The sequence below is a fragment of the Hesperophylax consimilis genome, chromosome 9 (assembly GCF_061612785.1).
Source record: "Hesperophylax consimilis isolate HC1 chromosome 9, BYU_Hcon_1.0, whole genome shotgun sequence".
NCBI classification, from domain to species: Eukaryota; Metazoa; Arthropoda; class Insecta; order Trichoptera; family Limnephilidae; genus Hesperophylax; species Hesperophylax consimilis.
Genome location: NC_142844.1, coordinates 1,408,172 through 1,420,637, shown reverse-complemented (window position 1 = coordinate 1,420,637; position 12,466 = coordinate 1,408,172). Strand labels below are relative to the sequence as shown.

General features: G+C 33.8%; 1 protein-coding gene across 1 annotated transcript; it reads left to right on the top strand.

The window, feature by feature from the left end:
• Window positions 1–1,395: 1,395 nt before the first annotated feature.
• cni (protein cornichon) lies at window positions 1,396–11,461 on the top strand. The gene is made up of 4 exons (XM_089635215.1): window positions 1,396–1,716; window positions 9,297–9,409; window positions 10,128–10,271; window positions 11,004–11,461. The coding sequence occupies exons 1-4, from the start codon at window positions 1,567–1,569 to the stop codon at window positions 11,029–11,031; spliced, it is 435 nt and encodes a 144-aa protein (XP_089491341.1). The 5' UTR covers window positions 1,396–1,566; the 3' UTR covers window positions 11,032–11,461.
• Window positions 11,462–12,466: the final 1,005 nt, after the last annotated feature.

Genomic DNA, 12,466 nt, shown 5'->3' with positions numbered 1-12,466 from the left:
ATACATAAGCACTGCCTACCCAAACTTACGTACATAATTTTTTTTAATTATTGTAAAAAATCAAACAAAAACACTTTCAAAAATATGTTCGATTTTCCAGCTACGAATCACAAAGCGATAGGACATTGACCACCCTTCTCGTGTCAAAATTAGAAACAAAGTATGAAAAATGTGCATGCGTGCACTATACTCGTTCAAGGGAAGACTCGTTTTTATTAGTGTCGAAAAAGGTACAAATCACAAATGTAGCAATTAGTACAACAACTTTACTGACGAAATGATGTTCCTATTATGTTGACTAAATAAAGAAATTTCACATATTATCCAGTACTTGGCTTATAATATGCATAAATTAAGCGGTTTTTTTCAATTTGGTTATTTGACCGTAATTCCAATCAAAAATTGATCAAAGCCACCAGCATAACCATTCTTAGCGAAAACTTACCGAGTATGTCGTAAGTTTTTTTATGTTAATTAATTGGCTGTTTTCCCTACCCAGATTTAAAACTCTGTGCACACCACTGGATATCGCTAGACTTATTTTGCTAGGGCTCCTACGTTAGTGGTTTATTTATGGCTCCTACCAAAGAGCAACTTGATGGACGTAAATTTCGCTAGGGCCGGTGTGTCAGTAATTTCTGTAAATATGATTCAATATTTTTCCAATAATCTATGCGTGCTTCAAGTGTCTGAATGCTGCATATTTATCATATTTCTCAAGCCGAGTTTAAAAGTCAAATGAAGTATCGACCTATAAAGAGTAACTGAAATATTGACTTATAGAGAGCAATTGAAGTTTCAAACCAAGAAGGAGTGGAATTTTTTTTCCTTTCGCTCAGTTTTTCAATACCAATTTACATTCGCAATCTTCATAAGTGTTTTATAGCATTGGGAGTAATAATTTAATATTATCACTAAGCCTCATAATAATATATAGAATACAAAATATCATTAACTTTATAAGCCCTAGGTCCAAGCAAAATATTTTATTTTGTTGTTGTGCTACGGGTAATAGATAATCGGCAATATCGGTATAAAATTTACCTTTTTTTGAACATGCCTATTTGTGGTAAGTTTTTAGATTCTCACGGCCAAAAGCATTTTTGTTGTTTGTTTTTGGGGTGTTATGCCGTGTTGCGCTAACTCCTTCTTTAGCCGACGTTTCGGACAGCGTTGCAGTGTCCATCATCAGGGCAGATCCGGTAGATCCGAAGATGTGTCACACATCTTCGGATCTACCGGATCTGCCCTGATGATGGACACTGCAACGCTGTCCGAAACGTCGGCTAAAGAAGGAGTTAGCGCAACACGGCATAACACCCCAAAAACAAACAACAAAAATGCCTATTTGTCTATATGTTCTATATCTTATCAATTAATTGTCTATGACGATTACTGTCAGAAATAGCATTTGTTTCTGGCTCATTCATATTCCGGTCACTGTTCATAATCATAAATGATATAAAATAACCATTGGCTGAATCGTAATATTCGCCACCGGTGTATTAAAAGCAATTTTAGTACATAAGTCAATTAATTCGCGTATAAGTGAATTAAACTTTAAAAATGGCTTTCAGTTTCCCTGCATTTTCATACATAATTGCGTTAATTGTTGACGCATTCCTTATATTCTTCTCTATTTTCCATGTTATAGCGTTTGATGAATTGAAAACAGATTATAAAAACCCCATAGACCAATGCAACAGTCTCAACCCGGTAAGTGTTTCAATTACTTATGTAAACCTTGCGCTTTCCCTCCCAAAGGCCTCTCATTTGTTATATTATTTTAACTTTCCAGTTGTTTGGACCTGATACTGAAAATTTTGGTCTTGTTGGGATCGCAATATTATTTATTAATACCTAAAATCTATTGCGTTCCTTGGATACAGTTTTTCACATAAAGTTTCTTGTTCGCAACGATATTTCATGTTTTAATAGCAAATAAGTATGTCTAAAAATTTAACATTAATGAAAAACTAAGTTCAATAGTCCAAGTCTCGTATCAACAAAATATTTAATATTTTTGTGGTTATCAACATACCGTGTTTTGTGGTTATCAACATTTGGTATATACACAGTGATAGAATCCCAAAGTATTTGCAAATAACAATTGGTTGAAAACACCTAAATATGCTAGTTTTCATTTGTTAATATAATATTTTCTGGTGTTTGTGATATATCCTTATTATGGTTGATATTTGTGGTGTTGCTGCAGATCTTGCTTGTTGGTTATTTCCGAAACCTTAGCTCGACAATATCAGTAAACGCAATGCCTCAAAGTCAAACACCTTCTTAAATCTTAAGTGATAACTGTATTCCTTAGGGAGTCAGGTAGGTATGCTGTCCTTGTTCTATCGGTATTACAATGGAAGATGCTCTGAGGAACTAGCGTCATTGATCCCTTCGGCACCGGTGCGTAGTCGGGATACACGCCAAACGCGCGCCCAACATTTGTACACAGTTGACACTTGTCACATGAGAACGGGTCGCTTCTACGATTCGTTCTTAAGTTCAACAGCTCGGCTGTGGAACGAACTGCCGGCCTCTGTGTTTCCTCCCTCCTACAACATGGGACTCTTCAAGACCCATGTTCACTCCTTCCTCTCCAAAAAAAGACCCTCCACACAGCATCCCCAAAGATGACATAGGCCCCGAGGGAAATTATTTTCTTCAGGGCCTCCTGTGTGGAGTAAATATAAAAAAAAAAAAAATAAAAAAAAATTCCTTAAGGTTAATTTGTAACCATTGAACATTGTCCCGAACATGTGGAAATAAATATAGTTAACGCTTATTGGGTTCATGTTTCTGAACACTTAGTTAAACAATAAAGATTAGATAACAATTTCATGTTTATTTAACGTTGAACTTGCCTACTATACCGACACAATCTACTTTTGACTTTCGTTAAATTTGAGATTTTGTTTGACCATATTTAAGGTAAATACTAGTACTGTTTACTAAACCCTTTTCTGAAACCTTATAGCATTCACAAGGTTGAATATTACACTGTAGTTGACACTCAAACCTAATTATTTCTTATCTATCAGTCTTACTGTGATACATGATTAAAATATGTGATAAAAATACAGTTTATTACATGCAAAATGTAGTATGTTTAAAGTTTAATGATTATCTTTTATTTATTTTGAGATACAACTGCAAAAATTACAGTCATATTACTTATTTATTTATTTATCATTATTCCTTACCATATCTTCAAATCAAATTTAACAATGAACAACACCCAATGCTGGCAGCTCCCGTATATCGAAATAATGAATCAGGCCGTCATAATAATGTATATTAGAATATTATGACGGTCTCCGTGGTTAAGTGGTTACGACCCTTGGCTACAAATCTGGACATGTTAAAATCCCTGCGTACACTAGTTAATTAATTTGTGTTATTTCAAATTTATTAATTAAAAATAATACAGCATATTTGTGGCATGTTCCAAGTGGAAGATACTGTTAGTATCGCCCTGGTCAAATACCATCATTCAGGATCGAAACTTTGCTTGAAATGGCTTTAGCTGTGTTTGGTGACCCCAGTTCTGAATTTCCAGAGACTTCCCTATCTTTCTCATAACCTTCCCCTCCTTGCCACCTTCAGCCTCACAATATACTCCATTTGGGGATGCCATAGTCTCACTGGCTCCACACAGTCGGGAGCTTGCAGTTTTCACATGAAAATAATAAACATAGATTTCATTTAAATGTTGGTGTGATTGTGTACTCTACAATAATAAAAAAATAACTTTTCAATTTATTTAGTACATTTCTTAGGTGTTTTAACAAGTAGGGCTCATAATTGTTTAGAAACGACCAAAAATGCGTATAATTTTGAGTGATGATTTAGACATATCTGTATTGGTTTTTACCATTGAGATGTTTTTACAGATGTTCTCACTTATGTGAGAACAATCCAGTTATTAAAACTATACAAATAGTTAACATAATAAAATTACAAAAAACTTCTCAGCTAAAGGATACATAATATCTACATAAAAATTATCTACTAAATTATATTTAAAAAACAAATTCAAATGAAAAATGTTACAAAGAGAGGCAAGAGACATAATGAAGATTTTTATTTATACATTTTATATAAGTATATGTGGTATAATTTTGATATGATGAATAATTTAGAACATGAGAAGAAAATAATAAAAATAAAATTACAATTGACAAAAAATATATACATGAAATAAAAATGCAGTGATCAGATAGGTTTACAAATAGACAACCAAAGGTACAAGAATACAGTGATCAGATAGGTATACAAATAGACAACCAAAGGTTTAAGAATACAGTGATCAGATAGGTTTACAAATATACAACCAAAGGTACAAGAATACAGTGATCAGATAGGTATACAAATAGACAACCAAAGGTTTAAGAATACAGTGATCAGATAGGTTTACAAATAGACAACCAAAGGTACAAGAATACAGTGATCAGACAGCTTTACAAATAGACAACCAAAGGTTTGTAGTTCTAGGTGTACTAAAAATAAAAGTCTCGATTTACTCAGTTGGAGCCACAGACATGAATATTAATGGAAGAGAAGTTAAGGGCGAGGGGTTAAATCAAGAGTTGCGGGGCGCAGAGAAGAAAGCTGACTGTGATTCGTCAATAAATCAATCTGACAGTAAATAGGCATCTCGCATTATGATATCACCATTTAGTTCTTAAAAGTAAAATCTGCTTTTGAATGAATAGACATTTTTACATGGGAGCGCAAATTACTCGCCACGTTATGAACAAATTTGCTAAGTCCAAATTCGGCAAAAAAAATTTCTTCTATTTTCAGAGTCGAATATTTTGTTTCCTTATTGAGTCAAGACACTTTTACAAATGTTCATAATTTACTTACCCCAGTAAACAGCGACAAGCACACTTGACAATGGCCACATTCGAACAATGATCTAGGGTTGTTACAACCGCTCTGTTCTTATTAATAATAAAATAATGTAATTATCACTTTTAATTAAAATTAATTTACGCGAATTATTTCAAACATTATTTAATCACAATAATACGTAGCATTTACATTATTATTTGCTCCTTGTTTTTGTAGATACTCTCAGTATCGCCCCAACTACTTGAAATGGCTTTAGGCATGTTCAGTGACCAGATTTACATAGCTAGGTACTTCTCACCACCACATAGCCAGGTGTGGGGTATTATTTGGGAGTATTTTGTCGATGAAGGTGCTTTTTATTTATTTTTTGGGTATAATATTTGCATAAACATTTTTTTAGGTACATTTAAGCATCATAATATGTCTGCAAAAAATTAGTAAAACAGTATTATATACACCGACATAATAACAGTATTCTCAGACAATGCATAATATTATAAAAAAATATACGAGTTATATATATAAACATATACGGACAATTAAAGAAATCAAAAGAAAAAGACAAAAGGGTTAATAATTAAAGTATATTTGTAAGAACAGCATCCAATAAACAACTTACAGGGGTTTAAATAATGTAAAAAAATAAAAGCACAGTTTAAGAGAAAACAACATGTACAATAGTTATATTATCGATGCTAGATAAATAATAACAGCTGAATAAAAACATATTTTTAAAGATGAACCAACATAGAAAGAAGGTATTAATCTGTTGACTGTGATGACGCCTGTGACCGTGAGAAAAATTACACGCCGAAAAATCATAGATATGAAGGTCTCCGTAGTCGAGGGGTAACGCTCTCAACTAGCAAGCGGGAGGTTTCGGGTTCGAAACCCAGCATGCAAATAAAATTTTTATTTGATTAATTTGAGTTATTTCACGATTTACTAATTAAAAATAATTTAAAGGATGGTTGCGGCACGTTCTAAAGTGGAAGATAATATATTCCAACGCCGTCAAAGTAGCTGCGTTTATCAAATAAAAAATATTTTCTAAAGAAATATTTAGCGCAAGCGATTCTGGCCTTATTATTCATACAGTTCCTTTGTAAACACGGGTTAAAATTGCTTTAAAAAAATTCTTCGATTTTAGTTTGGAGGACTCCGGAGTCCCTCCCACAGTTGATAGGTTAATAATTGAATATGATCGAAAACAACGTAAAACGATAAACGATAATTAAAACAGAACATACATTGTCTAGTGAGGCGGGTAACTTACTAACATTAACTTAAAAAAATATAATTCAATAAACGCCCGGGTTGCCAGCAATTAAATTAATTAATATATATTTTTTATATAGAATAGGTGCTGAAATTTCCAATTTTATGTCCGGGTTAAATCTTCCCCATAGGAAAAACTAAACCCTTTCACACACTTTTCTACAAATTATCATCTAGTCAATCAACATTATGCAAGTGCATTATATAAGCAATATAAATACAAAACAATACAAGAACAACACGTCAACTCACCAGAGATCAAATGGGAAAATAATTCACCGACTCCAGATATTTTCATATCAGAGGGTTCGGCTTGGTAGAACTCTATTTTTTATTATTTCTAATACACCTATGTGTAAATGGTAAATTAATCTTTTACACAGATGACATGATTATTAAAAAAAAATGTTACCGGACAGCAAAGTGCCCATAACATTTTTTACTCCAAATGTGCTAAGGAATAGCTGGTTAAAGTTTGTCGGGTACGTGCCGATACACCCTGTATATATTTATATATATCTATTATACTATTATATATTTTATATTATTTAAAATATATAGTTAGCAACTTCTTGTATCAACCAAGAAAACTTTTCAAATTATTTATAAAGAGCAATAATTAAGTAAAAGTCAATACACTAGACAAAACAAGAATCGCATTTAATAAATCTGCCTATTTCTGACTGTCCTAAAACAGGTTAATCTCCTAGTTGGACAGCCAAAGATCACTGTAATATGTAATGTTTTTTTTTTTTAAATTAATAAATAAAATAAAAAAATATATATTTTATCAAAGCGCAAAAGGCGAAGGCACATCCCTGATTCTTGTGCACACGGCTTTGTGTTTCGCGTCCATCGCGCAATAGTATATGTTTCTAAAACTGATCCATATTATACGATGTGAATCAGCTTAAAACGAATTAAAATAATGCTTACATATGGAATATAATACGACAATTGGGTTTATTCTCTTTTTCACTTCTATTTTTACAAGTTTTCATAGCGCAAGCCACCATTTTGCTGTGTTATTTCGTAAAATGAACCGATGATGCCTCGACCATAGTTCGCACAAGAATGATGACGTCACGTTTTCTAAATTCACGGGAAGCCATACGTGAGCCCAGCCGGCTCCAATGGAACCGGTATGGGGAGTGGGGAATAATACGCTTTTAATCACTTAGGGCAGGTCTACTAATATTCATATGTCTATGGTTGGAGCGTTTATTTAAGAATGCACAGATAGCATTTACTTCACAATAATAACGCATTTATTTTACGGGATAAAAACGAATAGGCACTATATTATTTAGCGTGGAATGCAGGCGATATCTAGGTCAAGGTTACGAGCGCGCGAGCTGGTTGACTGATGACTGACTGACTGACGAGTTCCTTCATGCTGTCGCTTTTATAAGTTGAAGAAGCTTCTCGAATATTTTGGTTGCTATGTAGATATTGCCAAACCAAAATTTAAAAAAAATACAGTGTGTGGCAAGCCTACGCACGACGGAAGTGAAACTTTTAGTATTCTTCTCTCTCTCTTTTCATTTCATTCTCTCTTTTTTCTGTCTATTGACATATTTATAAGTAAAAAAACAAATCGTTGATAAAAAAAAATTAAAAGTTATAAAAATATGGGATTCGAACCCGGGTCCTGCATAACGAGTGTCGAACGCTCTGCCTCTAGACCACGGTTATTACGTATTCAACCAAAATATCATATTGTCAAAATATCTAAAAGTCGCAGCACGAGAGCATTTTACACTTTAAAAAAAATTATTATTAAAAAAATCACAAAAAGAAAAAAAAAAATTAGTTAGAGCGGGGATCGAACCTCGGTTCTTCACGACGACAATCGGGAGCTTTGCCTCTACACCGCGAAGCTGAGTTTGGAGAGCGACCGAAAGTAGGTATATAATATTGGCTAGGCTCCTAAAGCGAAATGATGACGGTTTTTGATGACAGTCATGAGTTGGTTTTACTCCGGTCCTCGAAATTGCATAACGCGCCTAAAGAAGTTTCACTTCAAAAAGAATAAAAAAACATCCAAGAAGCTTGTTTGGAAGAAAATCGAAACTTCTAAAATGACGTTCGAATCAAGTAGTGGCGTACGATGTACATAAGTAAATAGACAACCAAAGGTACAAGAATACAGTGATCAGATAGGTATACAAATAGACAACCAAAGGTTCAAGAATACAGTGATGAGATAGGTTTACAAATAGACAACCAAAGGTTTAAGAATACAGTGATCAGATAACTTTACAAATAGACAGTCAAAGGTTCAAGAATACAGTGATGAGATAGGTTTACAAATAGACAGCCAAAAGTTCAAGAATACAGATCAGATAGGTTTACAAATAGACAATCAAAGGTTCAATAATACAGTGATCAGATAGACAAAGGTTCAAGAATAGGGTTGGAATAGGTTTTTAATATGATTTACAATCACCAAGTTACATTAAACATGTCAATATCACCTAAGTATTGGTTTCCCTTAGTGTGAAACCGCTGTGTCGGGGAATAAGCATATAGTTACGCCTATGAGTATGGTACGGTAGAATAGAGTATTGTGTGGTGTTGTTCTTGTAGGTATGTGTAAGTTTATAAGTTGCAGGAGATAATGAGATACAAGTAACACATAATATTATTAGCTCAACAATCGGTATATATTTTTTGGCAATAACAGGACATTTTTTCTGGATGCGTGTAAATTATCAATGAAAATATGATTTGAGATTTTATCGGCCAAAAGTATTTTTGTTATTTGTTTTTGGGGTGTTATGCCGTGTTGCGCTAACTCCTTCTTTAGCCAACGTTTCGGACTACGTTACAGTGTGTGATACGTTACACTGTAACGTTGGCTAAAGAAGGAGGAGTTAGCGCAACACGGCATAACACCTGAAAAACAAATAAAAAAAAGATCAATGAAAATATTTACTTCTGCACATTATCTTATTATTTAATCGACACATTTTGGGTATATAGTCGACAAATTTTGGGTCAGAGGGCTATATTATTTTTAAATGTATTCAGGTGAAACATGCTTTGGCGTCTTAATGACATAATGATAATCAAGATGACCGTGAATTATTTTATGTAAACATAATTAGATCAATCAATTCATTTTTATTTTGAACATGTTTAACTTGTTTCAGCTTGTTTTATGGGAGTACCTTCTACATCTCCTAATTAACATACTGTTTCTCGCATCCGGGGAATGGTTCTCACTTATTCTGAACCTGCCGCTCATCGCCTACCATGTTCACAGGTATGAATTAGATTCATTATTCTACCCCTGCTACTCTTCAAAGATACTCCCAGATCAGGTGCTTGGACATGAACTTGTCAGAAGACTTGACTTTCGCACTAAATACTGGTGGGAATTCCAGGGGGAAGATGATCTACTTGTCGCCCCAGACGAAGCTTGGGAAAGCAACTCCGTAAGCTGCGCGAAGAGAGACTGGGTCTGCAATAAACGGAAGCCGCTAAAGTAGCACTGAACAGAGACGCCTTGTGAAAGTGATGGTTCCCAGACCCTAATAAGGGGAAGACCTTCATAATTATAAAATGTTGATAAGATATTTAAGTATGCAATCATTTTCCGCAATAATGTCTATAAATGTCTATTCTTGTCTCTTCATGCCTCTTTTAGGCTCGGCTTGTCTCTTCTTGGCTCTTTTTGCAGCTTCTTGTCTCTAGACGGGACAGGATTAGAGAACGATAATAATTAATAAGTATTTTGAATTTTCCTTTGATACTATGCTTATGAACCCTAGAAACACGGTACTTTTTCTACAACCCGCATAGTACTAATTTCATTCCAATTAGCCAATAAGGATGACTTGATTTCGAGTCTCGCTCTAACTATGATGAGTTTTAGTGGGCCTCAACTTGGAGTTGCGTGCATCTGATGGGTTAATTTCACAAGCCACAGTTTACTAAGCCTCATAAAAATGTTTAAAAGTATAATATTTGGATTTGTTTAGATATCGTACGAGACCAGTGATGAGCGGACCGGGGCTGTATGACCCCACAAGCATCATGAACGCAGACACCCTCACCAAGTGCCAGAGGGAAGGTTGGGTGAAGTTGGCCTTCTACCTGCTTTCATTCTTCTATTATTTATATGGGTAAGAAAATGCAGTGATTTCGTGTACAGACGATGTGCGATAAGACTCACCAAGCAATCACAATGTTTTGAATGTGGTGGTTGGATAGGAGACTGTTTTTATAATGTTACTAGCGCAGACTCGTGAATCATAGGATAGTCTGAATTCTTGACTAATCAGTTCCAGTTTTGATAATGATAATTTAAAAAAATTTTATCATTCAAAAAGTGGTTAAATTTAAGAATAAAAAATATCTTGTTGATGGCATAAAAATTCAGTTCTGAGTATCTATCAAATGACAAAATTCATTTGGTGCGATTTGGCGGGCCTTGAAAAATTATTTTAACATGAAAACTAACTTTGTTCTCTTGTTTAGAAGTATTATAGAAGAAGTGCCTTCTGTTGAACGTAAAAGCAACACGCCCTATTGTTTCTCTATCTGCAAACAGACTGAGCCATGGCAACGCGTGGTGGGGTACATCTAGTAAAAAATAATAAACGTTTTTAGAATTTTTGCAGTATTGTGATGAATATTTCCTATGTCATTGTTTTTTTAAGTTTGATTCAACAGATTGGTTCTGTTGGGCTTTTAGCATAAATCTTCTAAAATCGCTAAAAAAAAATTACTGTGTAACTAATTTTTTTTTTTTTGACCTGACATATATAACTCATTTTATAATAGTTAATTAATTAATAATATGTTTCTTCCTCAATTTTTTTATGCTAAAAAATGTTGTTTTTCTTTTTTTCCAGAATGATCTACGTGCTGATCTCAGCATAAGTGCTTGAGTAATTTCTGTGACTGTAGTGTTATCAAATAAGTGTACCAAAATAAATGTTTTATATAAATTATTTATAATAAACTGTTTATTTATCACCTTTATTATGTTTAAACGAAACAACGGACTGGCAGAGGTTTTTTATTATTTGGATATCGGCAGGGAACTGTGTAATACACATAATGCTTGATTTATTTATTTATTATATTTCTTTACTTGGAATTTGTAAAAACAAGAAAATTTCTCCAAATAATTAACATAACTACTTCTGTGTAGACATTGTATACTTCAAGATTTTCATCAAATGCTTTTCTTTCCTATTTACCCTACTTTATTATTTTAATGTTTGCATTAAAAAAATTAAATATCCATCTGCTTGCTGTAATTTTTATGTGTAACGCTTATCTACTTAAATATAATTTTGTATTTCAACTGTTTTGTTTTTCCCCCATTTATTATGCAATTTGATTTGCATTTCTACCATTCCCTAAGCCTTATTAAGGAAATAATGTATTTTATTTAACCATAAATCTATGTATATAAAGAGGAGTTCTATGGCAGGCGGTGTGGATTTGATTTTTATACAAATCTACAGTTTTATTCCGAGATTGATAAAACTTGATTCCCATAGCAAGAGAAATGTCTCTGCGTCTGATTTTGAAGAACTCTGTGTAAAGGAATTCAGCTAATTGTCTCTGCAGATCATCTGTTTTTCCTTCTTCATATGATCCAGGCCTCTTCAATACCCGCAGTAATAAATAAATTTTAAAAATCCCTTCCCTTAGGAAGCCTCAACCCACCTCACAACGCTGCCCAACCAGGTGGCGATGTATTTCCCTTTTACACCGTACAGAGAGAAGTGCTCTAGTGAGGTGTAACATTAAAAATACATATAGTCTGCACTATGGATTATTTTGGGTCACAAAATATGCATAATTACCAAAAATAATATTTATTTTTAAGAAAACCAAACTAAGAACATAAAAACCCTTTTTATAAAAAAAAAATTCTTTGTCAGGATAATTAAAAAGGGAAGGCCTAAAAGTACTTTGTTACTAATTATAGGTTATAGTTCTATCAACATGGAAGTAGGCCGCCATACTAAAGCCGTAAAATATTAATTTTGAATTGAAGGAAATAGCATTATTTTTGTTAGTTTATTTGTCATTAACTCTTAAACCCTACCTGGGGTACTGAAGTACCCCCCTGGTGTTTAAAATATCAACAATTTTGACAATATTGCACTGTTGCGAAAATCGCTCTAGCTAATCTACTCTCGATAATTGGCGCGTAAGTACGTGAGTAAGGCGTGATCGCCCGGCAAGTGCATTCGCGTCCACAGGTGTTCCGGGGTACCCCAGTACCCCGTGGTAGGAATAGTGCTAGTTCTTCCTTCCAGTTATACTTGATTTACTTTTTTTTTTCGACATCTCTGGT